This window comes from Capricornis sumatraensis, chromosome 15, assembly GCF_032405125.1.
Source record: "Capricornis sumatraensis isolate serow.1 chromosome 15, serow.2, whole genome shotgun sequence".
Classification (NCBI taxonomy): Eukaryota; Metazoa; Chordata; class Mammalia; order Artiodactyla; family Bovidae; genus Capricornis; species Capricornis sumatraensis.
The window spans coordinates 77,230,240-77,256,120 of NC_091083.1; the positions used below are offsets into that span (position 1 = coordinate 77,230,240).

The 25,881-nt window shown below is 42.2% G+C and overlaps 1 protein-coding gene across 1 annotated transcript in view; it reads left to right on the forward strand.

The window, feature by feature from the left end:
* Positions 1 to 25,881, forward strand: part of LOC138091189 (trophoblast Kunitz domain protein 1-like) — a 66,785-nt gene that overhangs the window by 10,232 nt on the left and 30,672 nt on the right. Inside the window, 6 exon segments of the mRNA XM_068986826.1 lie at positions 682 to 780; positions 1,262 to 1,314; positions 1,316 to 1,345; positions 2,429 to 2,459; positions 2,462 to 2,500; positions 3,693 to 3,791. Coding sequence (XP_068842927.1) covers positions 682 to 780; positions 1,262 to 1,314; positions 1,316 to 1,345; positions 2,429 to 2,459; positions 2,462 to 2,500; positions 3,693 to 3,791 — 351 coding nt within the window.

The following is a 25,881-nucleotide window of genomic DNA, read 5'->3' on the forward strand; positions in this document are numbered from 1 at the left end:
GGAAAACCACATATGTGGTGTTGGGAGAAAACCCAGATTCACCCTCTCCTGTGATTTGAGGGCTCAGGTGAGGCATACGGAGACGTGAGTAGTGAAAGTAAGACCCTGGACCTGGAAAGTCTCTCCAGTTCTCTGTAGTGTCATGTTCCTAGCCAATCAATAGTGTATCAAATGGGTTTGGATGTGACAGTCTTGTCTTGACCAGGCCACCCACAGGCTTGTGTCCTGCAGCAAGTCATCTGAAGTTTCCTCCTCTGAGCAAGGGAAACATGTACATGAGTTCTTGGAACAGATGATGAGTTATGAATAGAACGACTTTATTCACGAGTCATGACCAGATTTGTCGATTTTCCACCACAATGTGCTAATCTGAAAAAAATTCTCTACCAACTTGCTTTGGCCAAGTAAAAATATTTGTTTATCAAATAATGTTTATTCCTGTATTATTAAGAGCAATCAAAAGATGTAGAACCACAGAGAAGGGCAACTGAAGAGAAACCAAGAAATAATGAAAATGTCCAAACCCTTTCCATTGTTGTCTTTTGACTATTATGGGGTCACAAAGAGTCGGACACGACTGAGCGACTGAACTGAACTGAACTGATCTTATCCATGTTTGATCCTTTTCCTGTTTCATGGACCAGGCTGCCTGAAACTCTTGAATTTTACTCTCTTTCATAGGTCAGGTGATGATTTCCAGAATACAGTTTGACAACCACACACTAGAGGAATTGCCAACACTCAGTATTGAATACTCAACACTCAGTGAGGAGAACAAAGGTTTGTAGTTTGTGCACCTCAGGGAAGAGGGAAGGGCATTGAGATTCTGATCAGTGATTCAGTTGATAAGCCTATCTCTTGAAACTTCAACAGTACATAAAAATATCATGGTAAATTTTGTGCTTGTTGCGCCTAGATATAGTAATTTTAAAAAATTCTTTACTTACTTTAGGCAGGAAGGAGTATTTAGGTGTTAAATAATGAGTATTCCTCCTTCATGAAAATAATCAGAAAAACCTGGGATGAATGTTCTGGAGGGAATGTAATAAAGAGCCCTGTGTAGGTTGAATCCTGATACCAAAGCTGAGAGATTATTAGGAAAGTTTCCAGGCCCTTTGCCATGTCTCCTTTTGACTATTGTTTATTTTCCTTACTTGTTCCCTCCCTTGTCCACTGTTGACTATTTTGTTTGCATATTTGATCCTTACTTGGTTCATGTAACAGGCTTCTTGAATCTGTTGCAATTTCCTGTCTCTCATAGGTGTGGAGACAAGCCACAGAAGGGGACTTGAGAAGCGTTCAGCAATAGATGTGGTTACAAGTATCATCAACGGTGTGGCTACAGGTGTGAACTTTCTGCAACTCTAGGGAGAGGATAGGACACTAGATTGAGAATGGGCGCCACTGGCCCATGATTCAATCAAAGTGCCTGTTTAGTGAAATCTCAATGAGAATCTATTAATATGGGCATTCAGAGAGCATTTGGGTGGTAACGCACGATGTGATGTGAGGGTCCTGTGTGGTCTAGGACATGGAGCCTCCCGACACCTCCACTTCCACTTTGCCCTGCACTTGTCACTCACTTTGCTGTGTGTAGGTTTATCCTTTATGATAGCGTGACATCCATGTGGAGTGGTCATCCTCGGTATGGTCATCAGATTTACTGAGTTATTGAACATGGAGTGGGGTCATAGAACTTCCCAGTTTTAGACACTTTGTCAAATCAGGAGTGACTCGGAATAACATGACTGGCATCTGAAGTGAGGACAGTTCTGAGCCCTCAACTTGCACAATCTATACTAACTCCCTGGATTTGCTGTCAGAATTAAATGGCCCTCTGGGGCACCCAGGGGGTGTTTGGAGGAATTGCATGTTGTTTCTAGAGACACCACAGATTTGGTCTCAGGGAAGCCCAGACTCACTGCCCCTGTGCTTTGGGAGCTCAGGTGAATCCTAGGGACAGGGGAGTAATGAAAGTAGGACACTACACCCCGAAGCTCTCAGCATTTATTGGTATTTTCAGAGTTCCTGACAGACAAGGATAGTATATCAAGTGGGTTTTGACAGGGAAGTATCTTGTTCAGACTGTATCACCCTCATGCCATGTGTCCTCAGGCAAGTCATCTATAGTCCTCATCTGAACAGTAGATAAGTGCTAAATGAGTTCTTTGAACATTTACCAGTCATAAAAATAAACAGTTTATTTGCATTTCATGACCACATTTGGTCATTTTCCACCAGGAGAGATTTAAAAAGATTTCTCTAGCTGCTTCCTTGAACTCCTGGGACCAAGGCTGGTACATTATTAGCCAAATCTTGAGGCCTTTTCCTTTGTCCACATTTGCCTATGATTTTATTTTCAAATTTGAAATTTATCCTGGTTCATGGTCCAATATTTCTGAATATTTTGAAATCTGTTCTTTCATAGGTACCAAGATTGTTGAAAAGGGAGCCGGTATACTAACAGGATTGGCTGAAATAATCACTAAAGCCATTAAAGGTTTGAACTTTCTGCACCTCTGGGGAGAGAGGAGGGCACTCACTGAGACTGAGATCAGCACCACTGGCTGACGATTCAATACTTATGCCTGTTTAGTGAACCCTCAGCACAAATCCATAAATGTTGGCTGAGAGAGCTTAGGAAGGGGGAACAAATGGTCTTGAGGTGAGGGTGCTCTGCTCAGGAGAGCGTGGACGCTCCCCCTAACTCCACTCCTCCCATGCCCTGAAGATCTCCCCAGTTTCACTCTTTCTGATTTTACCCTGTACCTTAATGTGAAGATAGTGAAGTAAGCGGTTTCCTGAGTTTGGTCGCTGGGTCGACTGAGTTTTTGAGCATGAAGTTGGGGTCATGGCAAGTTCAACTTTCAGTCACTTGGCAGAAGCATGATAACATGAGACCACATGACTAGCATTTGAAGTGAGAACAGTCTTGATAACTCAACTTGTGGCATTGGCACACACTCCACAGATATGGTATCAGAAGAAAATTGACAGTGGTCTGCCCCTTGACTGTTGGGACTCGGATGGTTGGTGGAAAAACCACATATTTGATGTCAGGAAAAAACCCAGACTCACCCTCCCATGTGATTTGAGGGCCCATGTGAGGCTTGGGGAGAGGTGAGTAGAGAAAGTGAGACCCAGGACCTGGACACTATCACCAGTTTTCTGTATTTTTGAGTTCCTAGCCAATCAATAGTGTATCAGATGGGTTGTGGCATGACTGTATCTTGTCCTGACCAGGCCACACACATGCTTGTGTCCTGGGGAAAGTCATCTTCAGTTTCCTCATCTGAACAGGGGAAACATGTTACATGAGTTCTTTGAATAGAGGACGAGTTATGAACAGAAAGACTCTATTCACGTGTCATGACCAGATATGTGTTACTCTGAAAGAAGTTCTCTGCCTAATTGCTCTGGCCCAGTAAAAATATTTCTTTATCAAATAATATTTACTCCTGTATTATTAAAAGAAATCAAAAGACGTTGAACCATGGAAGAGGGCAATGGCAGGGGACCAAGCAACAGCACTTATGAAGGAGAATGTGGGATGAAAGCAGAGAAAACTACAAAAGTCTCCGGGCCCTTTCCCTTGTTGTCTTTTGACTGTTATTATCTTTCCCATGTTTGATCCTTTTCCTATTTCATGAAGCAGTCCTCCTGAAACTCTTGAAATTTACTCTGTTTCATAGGTCAGGTGATGATTTCCGGAATACAATTTGATAACCATACACTAGAGGAATACCAAACACTCAAGATTGAATACTCAACACTCAGTAAGGAGAATAAAGGTTTGTAGTTTCTGCACCTCAGGGAAGAAGGACAGGCACTGAGATTCAGATCAATGACCAAACACCAATGCTTCAATCAATAAGCCTGTTTCTTGAAACCTCAACAGTTCATAAATATTTGTGTTCAGAGAGCTTTCTAGGTGGTGAATATGATTTTGAGGATGCTGTGCTGACAAGGGAATGGAATCTACACACACACACACACACACACACACACACACACACACATCCCTTTGCCCTACACGTATCCTCCATTTCACTCTTTGTGAATGTTTCATGTATATTCATCTAAGAACAGCAAGTAAGTATTTTCCTCAGTTTGGGCATAAGTAACTGTCAGTTATTGAAGATGGAGGTGAGGTCATGGACTTCCCCATTTTATCCATTTGGTCACAAGCCAAAGTAAGTGGGGGCCACGCGTCTGGCACTAAATTGAGGACAGGCTTGAGCACTTAAAGTGTGGGGTCTGCACAGACTGCATGGATTTCATATCAGGCAAATAAATGGGGGACGCCCAATGGGTGAAGGGGAATTGGTTGATGGTAGAGACATTGTGTTAGGAGAAACCCAGGCTTACTCTGGCCCGTGATTAGGAGCTATTGTTACCTTGGGTACACGGAAGTGATGAACATAGGACACTGACTCTAGATATTCTACAAGAGAACTATATTTTCCAAATTCCTGGTAGAATCAGGTATTGTATCAGATAGGTTGTGACATCATAGCAATTTGTCCTGACTCTACCACCCACATGCTCTGTTCCTGGGAAAGTTATCTGCAGTTTCCTCATCTGAAGAGGGAAAATGAGTTACATGCATTTTTTGAACAGGTTACCAGTCATGAATACAAAGAATTTATGCCCTGCCGCCTTAGTGTCTACAGCACCGGAGAGTTTAGTTTCCTGACAAGGGATTGAACATATGACTCCAGTACTGGAAGCCAGATTCTTAACCACTGGACGGCCTTGGATGCCTTATAGATGTTTTAAGGCTATTCAGGCACTGTACCAAACCTCCTTAGAGGACTTCATGAGGAGATATACGTTTGTACCTGATTACTATATGATGTCACCCCTGGCAACATTCATGATTCTGTCCCAGAAAGGGGGTTTTCAAATGGTCTTTTCAATCTGGCATTCCTCCACAACCTTAACATTCTCTACAGCAAACAAACTGGGGATTCTAGTTGTGGTCCTTTTATGGAGCTTGATGAGCATCCTCATAACTGAGCCATTGCTTCTCTCCTTCCAGCAGCCTCTAAGCCTGCCCTCTGCCTGGAGCCTAAAGTAACAGGTGGCTGCAATGCCACGATGACCAGGTACTTCTACAACACCCAGACTGGCCTCTGTGAGCAGTTTGTGTATGGTGGCTGTGAAGGGAATGGAAACAACTTTGAAAAGTTAGAGGACTGCATGAAGACCTGCTCTCAAGAGGCAGGGTCCCTGTGGTAAGACAGGGGCAGGGCACAGGGGGAGGGGAAGGGCTGGGGAAAGGGGTGGAGCTCAGGGGGCCACACACCATCCACCCTGCATGGTGTCTTCCTCCTCGCTGCTGCCAGGAGGAGAGGCTGCAGTGTCCTGTGAGAGCCACACTGAGCGAGTTCTCCAGGGAGAGGATGGCAGAAGGTCAACCCCGGAGGTCTCTTTGTGATCATCTCAGCCTGATTACATGCTCCTCTTTCTCACTTGGGAACACTGACTCAGCCACCCTCCAGGGCCGGTTTGCAGTGCTTCTGTATATCCCACATAGGCTTGGAAAATTCCCTTCCTCCTTGTTTGTTATTCGAAATGTGATTCCATATTTTTTTGAGAATATTGGATCTATTAAGTTGATCATTGTCCAGGTCTGGGCCTACACTGATGGCACTCAACAAGTTCCTTTCTTTTTGCAGAGGACATGTGAAGAGTGGATTCAGAAATTCTGAAGTCCGAGGAGGACTCTTGCAGGGCTGGGCTGTGGCTGCGTCTGAACCCCTTTAGTCTCCTCACAGTCCTTCTCTCCCCGACCATCCTCAGCAGAGCCTGCCTTTTCCTTTCCTCCATTGGTCAGCATGCCTAATTCTGTCTCATCCAGCTGGTTCTCAGCACCATGAGAGCATGTTTTCCCTTTACTCTTAGCTCTTCACACAGGACCCGACACCAATGAGACAGTTCATAATTATTTGAGGAAGGAAGGAAGGAATGTAGGAGCACATTCCTCATGGCCAGAGTAACAGCAGAGCCTGCGGTGTAACACAGGACTTTTGTTTTCACCCCCATCCTCAAGGCATCTTCACCTTCATCCCCATTCCTTCCATCACTATTCTCCTTGAGAGTGTCCAAGGTTGAATTTCCATCATCCAGTTCTCAACATCAGCAATGAAAGAAGAGTTTGGTTTAAATAAGCTCCTTTCCTACACAACAATGTTGCAGTTTTCATTCCTGTAGCTTCAAACACTATGGTTCATATTTCAATAAATATATATTCACAATTAAACTGACTCGAGTGGAGTCTGTTGTTTATAATCACAAACATTAACAAATAAGGTCCATGGAAATGGTGGTCCTTCTAACTGTTTTGGAGACAGTGGGCACCTCCTGTTCCCCTTTCCAGAGACTGTGCCCTACTGGATATAGGAAAACCCATTACACCATCATTGACTCCTTAATAGCAACACAAGCTACAGAGAATCCTGAAAGATACACACATCAACGTGACAGCTTTTCTTTGTTACTTGTAAATTCACTCAAACGGTGGGGGAGGGGGGTGTACAGGTTGCTAAGACATCAATGTTTATTCTTACCATCTCCTACTTGACCACGTGCAATTTACCTTATGCAGGACTATTTTGCAGCATCAGATTTTACTTTCATCACCAGACACATCCACAACTGAGCATCGTTTCCGCTCATTCTTTCTGAGGCTATTAGTAGAAGGCGATGGCAGCCCACTCCAGTACTCTTGCCTGGAAAATCCCATGGATGGAGGAGCCTGGTGGGCTGCAGTCCATGGGGTCGCTAGGAGTCGGACACGACTGAGCGACTTCATTTTCACTTCTCACTTTCATGCATTGGAGAAGGAAATGGCAACCCACTCCAGTGTTCTTGCCTGGAGAATCCCAGGAATAGGGGAGCCTGGTAGGCTGCCATCTATGGGGTTGCACAGAGTCGGACACGACTGAAGTGACTTAGCAGTTCTTCCCAAGTAGCATATTGGACAGCTTCCGACCTGGTGGGTTCATCTTTGGGGATCATTTCTTTCTGTCCTTTAATACAGTTCATGACGTTCTCATAGCAAGTGTACTGGGGTAGTACACCATTCCCTGCTCCAGTGGGTCACGTTTTGTCAGAACTCGTCAATATGACCTGTCCATCTTATGTGGTCCTACACGGTATGGCTCACAGATTCATCAAGTTACACAAGCCCCTTTGCCACAACAAGGCAGTGATCCATGAAGAGGAGTAACGCTATAATATATGTTATTTAATTTTTAATATTTATTAGTTTATAACAGTGTAATGAAAATGACTTGATATTAATGAAAAGAGTTCGGCTTCAGTAACTCACTGTGTTTTGTGATCTTGGGCAAGTCATTTTATCTCCCTGAGATACAGGTTCTTTTTTAATAAAAAGAGGAAGGTGATATCTACATTAAAAATGCCCAGATTTGGGTACTTTGAGAACCATGGTGAACCCTGTACCAGCACAGATTAAAACAAATTGTCTAGAAACACAGTGTTTAATTTTCCGCTGCTCCTGACTGCTCTTTAAATGTGCTGTCTACTGTGTTAAAGACAGGGGGAAATAACACTGACTGTAGTGGTGTCATCTTCTAGAATTTCACCCTCAGAAAACGGCCCCAGTGCTAGAGTGGAGTCATTGTCACAATTCCAATTCGGTCTCCTTCTTCCTCAGAGGTTACTGAAAGCCCTCTTGCTTCAGTGATTGATTTTCCCCAGTCCAGCCCCTTTCCCACCCCTCCTTGTCTTTATTTGACTCTCTCGACAATGTAGTTAAGTGTGAATTATCATAATAACTCATTATTATTATTTCAAAGGACTTTAACTTTGCAGGGGAAGAGTTGTGGTGGGGTTGGATGGGTAGTAGGTAATCTCCCAAGGTCCCTGAGATCCACTCGAGCCCTGAGGTCCACTCTGGCAGGTGGCTCTCCTACTGGCGAAACCAGGGAGGGACAGTGGGTGGTCATGGTCTGGAGACATGTTTATGTCTCTGCTTCGCTTCTGCCCACTCCCTTTGCTTTATTTCTACCCAGAATATCAGGCTTTGTGTCCCAGATGGAGATGCTCTTTCCCCAGCTCAACAACTGCCTGGGCCAGTGACAGTTAAAGAGCTTGTGTGTTCCAGTAGAGATTCTGCCGCAGTGGTTTCAGGAGAGTTACCAGTGTCATACCTTCTTCTGAAGTAAGTGGGGCTAATGTGAGAGGGGGTGCATTGACACGAAGGTATGAAGCCCTGTGAATGAGGCTGTAAAGGAGGACCTGGGCTAACACACGGCTGGTCACCTAGCAGTCCTTTAGTCTGCTGTCATCCACCCTTGCACCATCCATAACGTGCCGTGCATGGCTCTGGCTGCCAGGATGCTCCTGTGTGACCATATCGGACAAATTTCCACCTGTAGCATCACATTCTGTGTTTTCACAAGACCACTGACACAGTCAAGTTTGAGGACTGAAATCACTGGTCATTTTCCCTGAGCAGACAGAACCTGGACAGAGGAGACTGGCATGCTACAGTCCATGGGGTCTCAAGGAGTCAGACCACACTGAATGACTGAGCAGGCACACAGGCAGAAGCAGGAAATGGAAGGTAGGGAGATTACCAATTGTACATCTGATGCCAAATCCTCCTTTTCCTCACTCCCCTCCTCACCTGCTCTTACCCATCAGCTGGGGTGTAAACTGATCTGTCAGCAGCTGTCTTTCTATAGATGCCCTTCTTGCAAGGCCAAAAACATGAAGGGATTCTGCATTTCTGCAGCTTCGCTCATCCTCCTGGAAACAGAAGTGGCTGACATTTCAGGGGGTAAAACCAGCAAGAGGCCCAGTGTACAGCCTAGCTCACCTCTCTTTTCAGATTGGAGGGAAAGGAGTTGAGTCCATGGAAGGGGTGGGAAGAGGGGCGTGGTGGATGCTGCCAGCCTTCTCTGGATTTCTTCTGGAAAGTGAGCAGCTGAACTCCATGGACATTTCTTAACTCTCCAAAAGTATCATTACATGTTCTGCTTTTAATAAAAATATTCCACTCATTCTACACTTGTTCTCTGAGACTGTCTATTCCTAGTCTCTACCTGGTCCCTAAACCCCACTTTAGAGTAGTAAAAAGATCCATATTTGATCCTTGTCCTTGTTCATGCCCCAGGACTCTGGAGACTCTTGGAATTCATTGGCTTTCTCTAAGTAATGAATTCTGTGAAGGATCAGACCTTAGATAGCATCTGCATACACCTGGACTCCAGAATATGCCATCAGATGATTAGGGAGTTAGAATTATCAGTCCCTAGTTTCACTTTCATGCATTGGAGAAGCAAATGGCAACCCACTCCAGTACTCTTGCCTGGAGAATCCCAGAGACAGAGGAGCCTAGTGGGCTGCCATCTATGGGGTCGCACAGAGTCGGACACGACTGAAGTGACTTAGCAGCAGCAGCAGCAGTCCCTCTGGGGAAGAGAGAGTGGATACTGAGATTTCATAAAGAATCAAATTGACTACCTCAAACTCACAATTAAAACCCATGAACACTGTATTCAGAAAGCTACAGAGGGTTGATAACATCAAATGTTTGCAAGGGAGGAGTGTCTTGAGATGGCATGGAGGCTCGGCATTTCCTATTCCCTCTCTGCTTTATGCTTCTCCTCCTTTTTGCTGTCTTGCAGTTTTATCCTTTAAAATAACAAGGGACCATAATTAAAGGTCCCCAGTGCTGTGAGTGGTTCTGATAACTGGTTCAACATGAGAGTTGGGTTAAGGAATCTCTGAATTTACATTGAGTTGGTCACACGTGTAAGGGATCACAGACTTGTGAAAAACACTTGAATCGTGGGCTGTCTTCAGGAATGGAACACTCACCCTGTGGTTTCTGGGTCACTTCTGCAGATTTTGTGTCAGAAGTAAATAGACTACTGGATGCCCAGTGATAATGGAACTGTTTGCTGTTGGCAGACACAGTGCATGTTTGGTGTCAGGGACAGACTTACTCTTTTCCTCCATTTGTATCTGGGGTGAGGTTCAAGGACAGAGGGTTATATTATGTTGAACAGGGCACTCAGAAACCATCAGTTCTCTGCATTTTCAGAATTTCTTTCAGAATCAGGGACCTGATTAAATGAGTTGTGACAGATTGCATCTTGTCCTCATCCTACTGCTTACATGCTATGTATCCTGGAACTTTCCCATCTACAGCTTTTTCATGAGATCGGGGCACCATGTTTCTAGAGATTTTTGAAAGGATTGTCAATCATAAGTGCAAAGAATTTACACCTTTAAGATCAGTGGTGTCTATTTTCCACCAACACATTTTAGTCTAAAAGACTTGCTGACCTATTTACATTTCTCCATGACTTTTCAAAAAAAAAGGTGTCAAATACTGATCATTTCTCTGTGATAAAATTAATCAGAGAGTTGAGTGACAGCTGAGGGTCTTCTCTTCAGAGGTTACTGCAGGCAAACAAGAAATGAAGTACTTTGTTGAGTTTGCTTTTGGGGCCAAGACTGCTTTTCCCAGGCTCATATGATATTAATCGACTCAATGCCCTTCCCCTTGCCCTCCTATCAGAGTATATTTTAATTTCCTATAATGATATAAATGACTATTATATTCATAATTATGTAGACAGGCCTCACCTTCATAGCAACTAACAGGAATTTTACTCTATACACTCTCTTCAATGATGGTTCACTTGGCATGAGTACGAAATAGAATCATTTATTTGAGAGATATTTGTCTAAAGATATCTTTCTGATTCTGAGAGCATATTTTTTTTTGAGTAGGGAAACAGCTCTAAACAATATATAGTAAAATAATATAGACGCAGTCCCTTGGACTGCAAGGAGATCCAACCAGTTCATCCTAAAGGAGATCAGTCCTGGGTGTTCATTGGAAGCACTGATGTTGAAGCTGAAATTCCAGTACTCTGGCCAACTGATGCGAAGAGCTGACTCATTTGAAAAGACCCTGCTGCTGGGAAAGGTTGAGGGCTGGAGGAGAAGGCCATGACAGAGGATGAGACGGTTGGATGGCATTACCAACTCAATGGACATGGGTTTGGGTGGACTCTGGGTGTTGGTGGTGGACAGGGAGGCCTGGCGTGCTGTGGTTCATGGTGTTGCCAAGAATTGGACGATTGAGTGACTGGACTGAACTGAACTGAAGATCTGATGCTTTTGAACTGTGGTGTTGGAGAAGACTCTTGAGAGTCCCTTGGACTGCAAGGAGATCCAACCAGTAAATCCCACAGGAAATCAGTCCTCAATATTCACTGGAAGGACTGATGTTGAAGCTGAAACCCCAATACTTTGGCCACCTGATGCAAAGAGCTGACTCTTTGGAAAAGACCCTGATGCTGGGAAAGATTGAGGGCAGGATAAGGGGACGACAGAGGATGAGATGGTTGGATAGCGTCACCGACTTGATGGAGATGAGTTTGAGCAAGCGCTGAGAGTTGGTGATGGCCAGGGAGGCCTGGCGTGCTACAGTCCCTGGGGTCGCAAAGAGTTGGACAGGACAGTGACTGGGTGGAACTGAACTAAGTCACTCTGTGCTCCAGGGAATCTGGTGGGACAGATCTGTAGATAGTTGGATGTTTTTAGGAACAGATTGCATGATCTCAATCCTTGCATCTCTTCATATCTAGAGCACTAAATCCCTTCATGGTGACATCAAATCCTCATGACTAACAAAAAAAACATTTTGTAAAATGAGCTTTTCATGGTATTGAACTCCTCCTTCACCAAAACATTATATATTGACCTTCCCTAACTGTCTCTTTGGAGCAGTCTCTCAGAGCTCCCTAAGATGCCCCCAGGCTGCAGTCGTCATTTTGCCCCTAATAAAACTTAACTCACAACTTTCAGGTTGTACATCTTTTATGGTCGACAGCATCAGGCAGTCCACAGGGACAGGGGGAAGGGCAGGAAACGAGGTGGAGCTCAGGAGGGTACACACTTCTCAAAACCGCCCAAAGTGACTGTTTTCCTCGCTGCCTCCCGGGGAAAATTGCTACAGTGTACTTGGAAATCATGGGTTGAGCATCTTCCAGGAGCCAGCTTGACAAAAGGTCAGCCCTAGAAGCACCATCCTGATCATCTGAGCTTACTCTCATGCTCCCCTTTCTAGATGGGAAGAGTAAGTCAGCACCCCACAGAGCAGGTCGGTAGTGCTACTGAGTCCCCCACCTTGACTTCAAAAATTCACTTCCTTCTTGGTGGTCATCGTGATCCTGAGCATGGTTGTTGCTTCTTTCTCGGAAGGTCTAGGTCCTGTCCAGGTACACAGTGCCCAGGAGTGGGGCTTCAGAGATTCAACCAGCAAGGTCATCTCCTTTTGCAGAGGCCATGGGAACTAGGCTCCCCCGAGAAACTGAAGTCCAAGGGGCACCCAGTCAAAGCTGAGCTCTGGCTGCTTGTGATAATATTAGCCTCTCCATCTTGCTTCTCAACCCTTTCTTCCTCAGCAGAAATCTGCCTCTTTCCTTTCTTCCATACGACTGCTTGCTTTATCCTGTCTCATCCAGTTGGCGCTAAGCACCATGAGAGCATGGCTTCCCTTTATCCCTAGAACTCTGCACAGCTCCAGGCACAGAGGATACAGTCCATAGATACAGAGGTAAGGATTGAAACAGTGCAGGAGAAGAGCTCCTCATGACTGGAGTGAGAGTAGAGCCTGGGATGCGAATTCACAATTTTTCTGTAATCTTCTTTGTCTGCATGGAAACCAACTTCCTCCACCCCACCAGCACTTCGATAGCCTTTAGAATTTGGCTGCCTGGATGCTGCCAGAGGCTGGAACCTCTTCCTGTTCTTGCGAATATGACGTGACATTCATAATGTCATGTACAAAATCTTTGATGCTTCTTCTGTGTTAATATAAAATAGATTTGCCTTACTCAAAACAGTAAGGAAGTGTTTTCCTAAGTTTGGTGATCAGTAACACTCAATTGCTGAACATGGAGGTGGGTCATTTACCTCTCCATTTCATCCATTTGGTCACGAGTAAATGAAAGTGAGGACCACGTGGCTGGCACTAAAGCTGGCCCTTCTCATTGTTCTGCAGACAGTGGGTTCCCTTCCCTTTTCCTTTCCAGCAACTGTACCCTGCCGGGCATAGGAAGAAAACCCGATATATCATCATCAACTCCTTAATAACAACACAAGTTACACAAAAACCTGGAATTTATGCACGTCAGCATGATAGCTTTTCTTCTTTTTTTCTAAGTTCAGGCGAACAGGGGGCAGGTTATCCTGCTGACTCTCTGAAGAAGAAGGGATTGGAGCCTCAATTGTCCAGTCCTCTAAGAAATCTGATTCCCTGAAGTCACAGGTGGGGAGGGGGCTTCTTACTTCAGTTAAAAAAGTACAACTACCATTTAGTATCCCTGGCTCTTTGTTAGCATTTCGCCTACATTTTCGGATTAATCACGCTAAGAATCCTTCAGGGGAGGAAATGGAGACGTAGAAATGGCACTTAGCTGCTTTATTCATCGCCTAACATGGCAGGTCCTTGCTCTCCCAAGCAGAGGGACTTTGATGAGGCTATCCTGCTCTGCTTCTGGGAAGAGTTAGAATGGAGGCAACTTTAGAAATAGACAGTATCTGTTTCACATAGATTAGTAAAGTTTGGCATGGAAGCCACAGAAGTATTAGTATTTGATTGAATGAGAATACACAGGGTGTTGGTGCTCTGTTTCATATCTTTCCAGTCTTGGGCAAATTCTCAACATGTCTGAGATTTTTTTTCTTTAGTATAAAATAAGGATAAGGCTTGTACTAGTTCATATTTCCAGCCAGAGATCACTAAAATCCTCCGCTTTACCTCCTTGCTTTCCTTTTTCTTAGGAATAGTTTTGTTTGCTGTCTCCTGTACCATATTACAGACCTCCATGCAAAGGTCTTCAATCACTGTTTAAAAAATTCTAATCCCTTGAATCTGTTTGTTACCTCCAGTAACATATTCACATATTTACAGTGCATTAAGTTTAAGTCTTAGCTGGATGGCCTGGTAGTTTCCAACTTTCTTTAATTTAAGCCTGAGTTTTGCTATGCGAACCTGATGATCTGAGCCACAGTCAGCTCCTGATCTTGTTTTTACTGACTCTATACAGCTTTTCCATCCCTGCTATAAAGAATGCCACAAATATGATTTTGGTATTGACCATTTGGTGAGGTTCATGTGTAAGTCGTCTTTTGTGTTGTGGATAAAGGGTATTTGCTATGACAAGTGCATTCTTGGCAGAATTCAGTGTGTCTTTGCCTTGCTTTGTTTTGTTCTCCAAGGCCAGGTTCACCTGTTAAGCCAGATATCTCTTGACTTCCTACTCCTTCCAATGCTCAATGATGAGTAGAACATATTTTTTTGGTGTTAGTTCTAGGAGGTCTTCTAGATCTTCACAGAAATGATCAACATCAGCTTCTTCAGCATCGGTAGGGGGGAGATAGACTTAAATTACTGTGATGTTGAATGGCTTGCCTTGGAAATGAACCGAGAACACGCTTTCATTTTTGAGGTTACAAGTAAGTACTGCATTTCAGACTGTTATGTTGATTATGATGGTTACTCCATTTGTTCAATGGGAACCTTGCCCATAGTAGTAGATAAAATGGTCATCTGAATTAAATTTGCCCATTCCCTCCCATTTAGGTTCACCAATTCCTAAGATGTTCATGTTTATTGTTTCCAATCCTGCTTGACCATGTCCAATTTACCTTGATTCTCTGACCTAACATTCCAGGCTCCAGTGCAGTACTGTTCTTTGCAGCATCAGATTTTACTGTCATCAACCGACACATCCACAACTGAGCGTCATTTCCAATTAGGTCCAGCCTCTTCATTCTTCTGAGGCTACTAGTAGTTCTTCTCTGCTCTTTCCCAGTAGCATATTGTTCAGCTTCCAACCTGGCGAACTATCTTTCAGGGTCATATCTTTTTGCCCTTAACAGTTCATGAGGTTCTCATGGTAAGTATACTGGGGTGCTTTGCCATTCCCTGCTCCATTGTATCACATTTTGTTAGAATTCTCCATTATGACCTGTCCTTTTTGGATGGGAATCCCAGACCACCTGACCTGCCTCTTGAGAAACCTATATGCAGGTCAAGAAGCAACAGTTAGAACTGGACATGGAACAACAGACAAATGGGAAAAGGAGTACGCCAAGGCTGTATATTGTCACCCTGCTTATTTAACTTCTATGCAGAGTACATCATGAGAAACGCTGGGCTGGAAGAAGCACAAACTGGAATCAAGATTGCCGGGAGAAATATCAATCACCTCAGATATGCAGATGACACCACCCTTATGGCAGAAAGTGAAGAGGAACTAAAAAGCCTCTTGATGAAAGTGAAAGAGGAGAGTGAAAAAGTTGGCTTAAACCTCAACATTCAGAAAACTAAGATTGTGGCATCTGGTCCCATCACTTCATGGGAAATAGATGGGGAAACAGTGTCAGACTTTATTTTGGGGGGCTCCAAAATCAATGCAGATGATGATAGCAGCCATGAAATTAAAAGATGCTTGCTCCTCGGAAAGAAAGTTATGACAAACCTAGATAGCATATTCAAAAGCAGAGACATTACTTTTCCAACAAAGGTCTGTCTAGTCAAGGCTATGGTTTTTCCAATATTCATGTATGGATGTGAGAGTTGGACTATGAAGAAATCTGAGCACAGAAGAATTGATGCTTTTGAACTGTGGTGTTAGAGAAGACTCTTGCAAGTCCCTTGGACTGCAAGGAGATCCAACCAGTCCATTCTAAAGGAGATCAGTCCTGGGTGTTCTTTGGAAGGAATGATGCTGAAGCTGAAACTCCAATACTTTGGCCACCTCAAGGAAAGAGTTGACTCATTGGAAAAGACTCTGATGCTGGGAGGGATTGGGGGCAGGAGGAGAAGGGGACGACAGAGGATGAGATAGATGGATGGCATCACCGACTCGATGGACATGAGTTTGAGTGAACTCTGGGAGTTGGTGATGGACAGGGAGGCCTGGTGTGCTGCAGTTCATGGGGTCGCAAAGAGTCAGACACGACTGAGTGACTGGACTGAACTGAACTGAAAACAGCATGGCTCATAGATTCATTGTGGTACACAAAGTCCCTTTGCCACAACAAGGCAGTGATCCATGAAGAGGAGTCATACTATAAATATTTGTTATTTAATGTTTAATCATTCTTAGTTTATAACTGTGTAATTAAATGATTGATATTAATGAAAGGAATTTGGCTTTAGTAACTCACTGTGGTTTTTGATCTTGGGGAAGTCATTTCATCTCTAAAGACACAGATTCTGTTTTCCTAAAAAGAGGAAGATGGCATATGCATTAAGATATGCCCAGATTTGGGTACTTTGAGTACCAGGGTGATTTCAATGTTAAAGTGCTTTGAACACCACAGACTGAAGCAAATCGTCTAGATTCACAGAGTTTTATTTTCCTCTCTTCCTGCCTGCTCTTAAATGTGCTGTTGACTGGAGTAAGAAAGAAAGAAATAACATTTACTGTATTAGCATTATCTTCTAGAATTTCACCCTCAGGAATCTCCCTCAGGGCCAGAGTGGAGTCACCATCCCAATTTCAATTAGGTGTCCTTCTTCCTGAGCAGTCATCGAAAGTCCTCTTGCTTCAGTGATTGATTTCACCCAGGTCTATCCCTTTTCCCAGTCTTCCTTGTCTTTTTTTTGACTCTGAATAGTGTAGTTAAGTGTTCAGTTCAGTTGCTCAGTTGGGTCCAACTCTTTGTGACCCATGGACTGCAGCATGCTGGGCCTCCCTGTCCATCACCAACTCCTGGAGTTTATTTAAACTCATGCCCATCGAGTCAGTGATACCATCCAACCATCCCATCCTCTGTTGTCCCCTTCTCCTGCCCTCAATCTTTACCAGCAGCAGGATCTTTTCAAATGAGTCAGCTCTTCGCATCAGGTGTCCAAAGTATTGGAGTTTCAACTTCAGCATCAGTTCTTCCAATGAATATTCAGGACTGATTTCATTTATGAGTGACTGGTTGGATCTCCTTGCAGTTCAAGGGACTCTCAAGAGTCTTCTCCAACACCACAGTTCAAAAGCATCAATTCTTCAATGCCATGCTTCTTTATAGTCCAACTCTCACATCCATACATGATGACTGGCAAAATCATGGCTTTCACTAGATGGAACTTTATTGCCAAAGTATGTCTCTGCTTTTTAATGTCCTGTCTACATTGGTCATAGCTTTTCCTCCATGGAGAAAGCATCTTTTAATTTCATGGCTGAAATCACCATCTGCAGTGATTTTGGAGCCCCCCAAAATAAATTCTCTCACTGTTTGCACTGTTCCACATGTATCTGCCATGAAGGGATGGAACCAGATCCCATGATCTTAGTTTTCTGAATGTCAGTTTTAAGCCAATGTTTTCAGTCTCCTCTTTCACTTTCATCAAGAGGCTCTTTAGTTCTAGTTTGCTTTCTGCCATGAGGGTGGTGTCATCTGCATATCTGAGGTTCACGTTTCTCTGGGCAATCTTGATTCCAGCTTGTGTTTCATAGAGCCTGGAATTTCGCATGATGTACTCTGCATAAAAGTTAAATAAGCAGGGTGACAATATACAGCCTTGATATCCTGATTTGGAACCTGTCTGTTGCTCCATGTCCAGTTCTAACTGTTGTTTCTTGACCTGCATACTGATTTCTCAGGAGGCAGGTCAGGTGGTCTGGTATTCCCCTCTCTTGAAGAATTTTCCAGTTTGCTGTGATCCACATAGTCAAAGGCTTTGATGTAGTCAGTAAAGCAGAAGTAGATTTTTTTTTTTGAATTTTCTTGCTGTTTTGATTTTCCAGTGAATGTTGGCCACTTGATCTCTGGCTCCTCTGCCTTTTCTAAAACAGCTGGAACATCTGGAATTTCACAGTTCACGTATGTTGAAGGCTGGCTTGGAGAATTTTGAACATTACTTTGCTAGCCTGTGAGATGAGTACAATTGTGTGGTAGCTTGAACATTCTTTGGCATTGCCCTTCTTTGGGATTGGAATGAAAGCTGATCTTTTCCAGTCCTGTGGCCCCTGCTGAATTTTCCAAATTGGTTGGCATATTGAGTGCAGCACTTTCACAGCATCATCTTTTGGGATTTGAAATAGCTCAACTGGAATTCCTTCCCCCACTCTAGCTTTGTTCATAGTGGTGCTTCCTAAGGCCCACTTGACTTCACATTCCAGGATGTCTGGCTGTAATCCAGTGATCATACCATCGTGGTTATCTGGGTCATGAAGATCTTTTTTTGTATATTCTTCTGTGTATTGTTGCCACCTCTTCTTAATATCTTCTGCTTCTGTTAGGTCCATACCAATTCTGTCTTTTTTTCTGCCCATCTTTGCATGAAATATTCCCTTGGTATGTCAAATTTTCTTGAAGAGATCTCTAGTCTTTCCCATTCTATTGTTTTCCTCTATTTATTTGCATTGATCACTGAGCAAGGGTTGTTTTTTTTTTGTTTGTTTGTTTTCTAATATTTCTTTGCTGTTCTTTGGAACTCTGAATTCAAATGGGTATATTTTTCCTTTTCACCTTTGCCTTTAGTTTCTCTTCTTTTCTCAGCTATTTGTAAGGCCTCCTCAGACAACCTTTTTGCCTTTTTCTTTTTTTCTTCAGGGGATGGTCTTGATCCCTGCCTTCTCTACAATACCAAGAATCTCCGTTCATAGTTCTTCAGGTACTCTTATATCACATCTAATTCCTTGAATCTATTTGTCACTTCCATTGTATAATCATAAGGGATTTTATTTAGGTCATACCTGAATGGTTTAGTGGTTTTCCCTGCTTTCTTCAATTTAAGTCTGAATTTTGCAATATTGTTTAGACTGGAGAAAAAGCTTGAAGGAAAAAAATTATCTCTTTAAGAATTCATGCCCTAAGGAAATAACTCCTCCTATACCTTTAAACCAGAGCTCTCTGGATCACGTATCTAGACTATCTCTAATTCCTGAAACCAAAAGGGAAATAAAGGGGAAAGAGCCTTTTAAAATCTTATTCTGGTCATTATTTACAACTAGTGAGTTTTGTATTGTGATATCTGATTCATAACTAAGTTTGGAAAACAAAGCTATAGGATCTCTTGTGCCTATTTGGATATATGAATGTCTGTGTGTCTTTGTTTTCTGGATAATATTGCTGAATGCTGAGATCAGTTTGTAAATGAGCCCTAATCTAATTGTCCTGGGGGTGGGTGGGAGGAAACAACAGCTGTAAGCACTTACAAACCCAATAATTCTAAATAGAAAAGAAATTAACCGAAATGAATTTCAGGTTCATGTGAACTGGGAAATAATCAGTATTAAATACCTAATATTAATGTCTGTTGATCTGGCTAATACATACATGTCTTAGTATAATTAACATTAAGTAGAATATTTTCATTTTACCTAGGTTTAATACTAGTTCAATATTATTATATCTGTTACAAGTTTGTCAACAAGGAAATTATCTTGAGTAACTTCTAAAAAATATAAATGAGATATGAGCTTTTAGGTAAGCTCTATTATGAATCATTATGCTTTAGGAATGTCTGTCTAAAATAGTCTCTCCAGATTGGGGCAACTTGAATTTCTAAGGGTTATGTTAAACTAAGGGTTGAAAGTCTATTGAATAGGTAGGTCATTTCCAAATAAAATAAGATTTTGGAACATTTGTTACTGAACACTAATCTCATCTTACAGTGAAATAAAGAGATTTGGAACTAAAAATGAACCATGTTTGGTGCCATCCTAAAATGTGCTGTCTAAGAAAGAAAGATTTTAAAAATTGTCACTGGTATTTATGCTCACAAATCTATAAAATGCTAATATAAAATTCAGATAATCCTATCTGACTGAGTGTTCTAAAGCTTTTTGATATTTGTTGACAAAACTTCCTAAATCAACCTAATAACCAACTTGATTTCTAGCTAATTTTGGGATGCTTCAGAGGGCCCCTGAAACATCCCAAAGAGAGATATTACACTAACTAGGTTCATTTTGTTACAGAATGACATGGGAAATATTGTCAAGTGAGTAATAAGTCTCAGGTTATATTGTATGATTAATGTTACTAATCGGAGAAGGCAATGGCACCCCACTCCAGTACTCTTGCCTGGAAAATCCCATGGATGGAGGAGGCTGGTAGGCTGCAGTCCATGGGGTCGCTAACAGTTGAACACAACTGAGCAACTTCACTTTCACTTTTTACTTTCATGCATTGAAGAAGGAAATGGCAACCCACTCCAGTGTTCTTGCCTGGAGAATCCCAGGGACAGGGGAGCCTGGTGGGCTGCTGTCTATGGGGTCACACAGAGTCGGACACGACTGAAGCGACTTAGTAGTAGTAGTAGTAGTAATGTTACTAATACAGGTATCCTAGAAACTGTATGGAGTTCTTAAAATTCTGATGTGTCTGGGTGAAATGTTACCAGGCATAATTTTACTTACTATCTCAAAATATTTTCATAGCACAAGCCAAGTTTCACAGAAATGCTTCCTCTTCAAGAAGATATATAGAAAGGACTTTTGGATAAATACCAGTTTCTGAACTGGGTAAGGATTCTAATGCAAATCCTGATGGCTTCACAAAGGTTAACAAAAGGACTGAATGAACTGGTGATACACTTATAACTCTTGTGGTTTATAATCTGAAAAATCACTGATTCGAATCTGTGTTTTCCGGGTATAAGATAAAAACCTCCCCTTCAAACTAATTTTGACAGTAATTTGGTAAAATTATATTTTGTAAACAAATTGAAACATTTATCTTTTCTCTCTATCTGAGCCCTCCAGAGTTTGGAAACTCTTTATTTTCAGTAATTTTATTAGATAAGTTAGGGAGGTTATCTCACTCACAGGTACAGACATCTCAAGGAATTTTGGAGACCTTAAGAAGGGAGGAATTCACTCAGATTTGTCAGGCAAAATATGTGATAAGCCTTTGGCATGACTTTCCTAGCCCTGAAATGTTTCATTCAGTCTTAGACTCTATAAAAAGTTTCGGCAAAGCAAAAAGGTCTATGATCAATTATGGCTGTATAAATCACCAGGGCAAGTCAAGCGAGGCCAGACATATATCACAAACAAGTCTTAATTTGGTTCTGTTTTGTAAAAAATGATGATGATTTTAGGGAGAAAAAGAAGTTTCAATGAATGTTAAACCCCACTTCGTTAATGGAAGTCTATATCTACTAAGACTCATTTCTTGGACAGTTCTTAGCTGTTCAGTTCAGTTCAGTTCAGTTCAGTCACTTGGTCGTGTCCGACTCTTTGCGACCCCATGAATCACAGCACGCCAAGCCTCCCTATTCATCGCTATCTCCCGGAGTTCACTCAGACTCACGTCCATCGAGTCAGCTGTTTGTTAGGGTATATCAATGCAAAATTTAATTGAGTTATTAAAGGACACTGTAGGTTTGTTTCTGAAGCTTATCTCAATAATCTGTCTTTCAATGAAGATCAGATGCCTCATGCATGATCTGCAACCGAGACTGGAAAAAGACAGTTTAAGAAACTGTCTCCAACCTGGATGGAAGGACCTTTCTATCAGATACTCTTGACCAACTCATGCCCAGTGAAATTGAAGGGATAGTGACTTCCAAAGACCCCTAAGCTGGACTGGTCTATAAAGAGGCCTGCTGAACTCAAACTCACCTTAACAATGCCAAAACAGAGGAAACTGCACTACACTGGGATGAGAAGAAGACCTCAAAAGTAGATAGCTTGCCCAAGGTACTGGAACTGATTTGCATAATCAATTATAATATTTTCTTGATTCCTTGGACCTGTGTCTATTGATCAAATGTTTTCCATTATGGACATGATTCCATGCTAGTTTAAAACTCAATCCAGTTTTTGGGGTGTGACAAATTACCTGTATCTAGTATTTCTGGACAGTATTTCTGATAGTATTTCTACCTTTATAGATTTCCGTCCTTCAGGGCTCTGATTAGATACCCCTAGGAAATTTATTTTAGCTAAGTGTTCAGTCATGCTCTGTCTGTTCATGATATTACTAGTTGGGATCCTTTCACCCGGTCAGTTAATGATACCTGTTCTGATGCTGGCCATAGATTCAAGTTTTCTCTTATGGTCATTCAAACTCAGAGTGACAAGCTAAGTCACACACACACACACACACACACACACACACAAGCTAACCTCTTATCTTTAAAAGGAAAGCTCCCACAATTATGGGATGGATCTATATGGTTACCACCAAGAAGGCGATGGCACCCCACTCCAGTACTCTTGCCTGGAAAATCCTATGGACGGAGGAGCCTGGTAGGCTCCATGGGGTCCATGGGGTCGCACAGAGTCAGACACGACTGAGCGACTTCACTTTCACCTTTCACTTTCATGCACTGGAAAAGGAAATGGCAACCCACTCCCGTGTTCTTGCCTGGAGAATCCCAGGGACGGGGGAGCCTGGTGGGCTGCTGTCTCTGGGGTCGCACAGAGTCGGACATGACTGAAGTGACTTAGCAGCAGCAGCAGCAGCATAGTAATTTAAGTTTAAAAGCTCCTCTATATTGGGATCAATTAAATCAAACTAAAAATGATTAACTTGGTAATATTATGAGACAAGGCTGGGTGCTTTATGGACTATGCCTATTATTACCCTTAGAGAGAGTGATTGGTATGGAACTCAGTGGATTTGTGGCACTAATTTATGGCTTTGACATCTACAGGTATGGATACAAAGGTGTATCCTAGGAGTCCCATGAATTTAAGGTCATACATGTCAGCAAATTAGAGGGCATCACAACCAATCTACCATTCATATGATCCCAGTGGGTCAAAGATCTGTATTCTATTGGTATGACCATTTAGCAACTTGTGTGTGTGTGCATGTCTTCAATGGGGTTGGAGGATGTAATTGGCTATATAGATGCCTTAGCAACTTTCATAAGCTTTAAATGATAGTAACTGGGCTATTAGCCTATTGAATTCTGAAATCTCTATGATGAGAAAGGGGGTGCTATGCAACTGCAAGGCCTTTGACACCTTAGAATCACAAGGAGATATCTGTGCTCTCATTCAAAGTGAGTGCTCTATTTTCATACCTGATAAATCCTTAAATGTAACACATTTGATGAACCACATGAAAAATCAGATTTCTGCTTTAAATGACCCATTCCCCAGTTTTGATGATTAAAAAACAAAACAACAAAAACTGATTTGGTGTGGGAAGCACATGGCTAAAATATTTACTTTTAATTTCACTAATTTTATTAACTATACTCTTTGTATTCTGCATATTTCACAAGATTATTTCTTCTTGTATTACCAAGAGTATGACTGAGCCTCCAATGAAAATAATGATGACCAGACTTAAAGCAGTTGATCAAATGTATATCTCGATATGTGATCAATGACTGTGATAGTGCAACTCTAGATATGGGAAAGGGCAATGAAGGAAATACTTTCCTGGACCATAACTAGAAGATCTTTGTCTATGAAGACCTACTCCAGTAACAGCACATTGAGTGGCCTATCAGTAATAACCTTCTTCAGAACTGGGAACGAGCCTTCCCAGCAAAGCCAGACAAAATGGTCATGAACTGCCCCCAGGTTGGTCAGATTGATGACCACAAGGGGGCTGTGTAAACTACAAATTGGCACTTATCAAGGGCATTGGCAATGAGTGAACAACAAAGCCATTTGCCATCTGCCTCTATGGAGACTGAACCCCATGCTGCTTGCTGTAGCTATTGACCTTCAACAAACTCGGTGGGAGTTCAGGGTGGAGTGAGGCACTGTTGGGCTCCAAAATCACTGGAGACGGTGCCTGAAGCCATGAAATGAAAGACACTTGCTCCTTGGAAGAAAAGCTATGACCAACCTAGACAGCATATTAAAAAGCAGTAGAAGGAAATAAATCTCTAAAATTAGGGCAGAAATAAATGCAAAAGAAACAAAAGAGACCATAGCAAAAATCAACAAAGCCAAAAGCTGGTTCTTTGAGAAGGTAAATAAAATTGACAAGCCATTAGCTAGACTCATCAAGAAACAAAGGGAGAAGAATCAAATCAACAAAATTAGAAATGAAAATGGAGAGATCACAACAGGAAACACAGAAATACAAAGGATAATAAGAGAGAACTATCAGCAATTATATGCCAATAAATTGGACAACTTGGAAGTAATGTACAAACTCTTAGAAAAGTACAACTTTCCAAAGCTGAACCAGAAAATCTTAACAGACCCATCACAAGCACAGAAATTGAAACTGTAATCAGAAATCTTCCAGCAAACAAAAGCCCAGGACCAGACGGCTTCACAGCTGAATTCTACTGAAAATTTAGAGAAGAGCTAACACCTATCCTACTCAAACTCTTCCAGAAAATTTCAGAGGAAGGTAAACATAGAACACCCTAAAGACTACACCAGAAAATTACTAGAGCTAATCAATGAATAAGATAAAGTTGCAGGATATAAAATTAGCACACAAAAATCCCTTGCATTCCTATACACTAACAATGAGAAAAAATAAGATAAATTAAGGAAACAATTCCATTCACCATTGTAATGAAAAGCATAAAATACTTAGGAATATATCCACCTAAGAAACAAAAGACCTATATATAGAAAACTATAAAACAATGGTGAAAGAAATAAAAGAGGACACTAATAGATGGAGAAATATACCATGTTCATGGAGAAAATGAGTATACTACCCAAAGAAATCTATAGATTCAATGCAATCCCTATCAAGCTACCAATGGTATTTTTCACAGAGCTAGAACAAATAATTTTACAAATTGTATGGAAATACAAAAAACCTCGAATAGCCAAGCAATCTTGAGGAAGAAGAATGGAACTGGAGGAATCAATCTGCCTGACTTCAGGCTCTACTACAAAACCAGTCATCAAGACAGTGTGGTACTGGCCCAAAGACAGAAATATAGAACACTGGAACAAAATAGAAAGCCCAGAGATAAATCCACACACCTATGGACACCTTGATTAGACAGACCTTCATTGGCAAAGTAATGTCTCTGCTTTTGAATATGCTATGTAGGTTGGTCATAACTTTTCTTCCAAGGAGTAAGCGTTTTTTAATTTCATGGCTGCAGTCACCATCTGCAGTGATTTTGGAGCCCAGAAAAATAAAGTCTGACACTGTTTCCACTGTTTCCCCATCTATTTCCCATGAAGTGATGGGACCAGATGCCACGATCTTAGTTTTCTGAATGTTGAGCTTTAAGCCAACTTTTTCACTCTCCTCTTTCACTTTCATCAAGAGGCTTTGTAGCTCCTCTTCACTTTCTGCCATAAGGGTGGTGTCATCTGCATATCTGAGGTGATTGATATTTCTCCCGGCAATCTTGATTCCAGTTTGTGTTTCTTCCAGCCCAGCGTTTCTCATGATGCACTCTGCATATAAGTTAAATAAGCATGGTGACAATATACAGCCTTGACGTACTCCTTTTCCTATTTGGAACCAGTCTGTTGTTCCATGTCCAGTTCTAACTGTTGCTTCCTGACCTGCATACAGATTTCTCAAGGGGCAGGTCAGGTGGTCTGGTATTCCCATCTCTTTCAGAATTTTCCACAGTTTATTGTGATCCACACAGTCAAAGGCTTTGGCATAGTCAATAAAGCAGAAATGGATGGTTTTCTGGAACTCTCTTGCTTTTTCCATGATCCAGCGGATGTTGGCAATTTGATCTCTGGTTCTTCCTGTGGTCATGTGTGGATGTGAGAGTTGAACTGTGAAGAAGGCTGAGCGCCAAAGAATTGATGCTTTTGAACCGTGGTGTTGGAGAAGACTCTTGAGAGTCCCTTGGACTGAAAGGAGATCCAACCAGTCCATTCTGAAGGAGATCAGCCCTGGGATTTCTTTGGAAGAAATGATGCTAAATCTGAAACTCCAGTACTTTGGCCACCTCAAGCA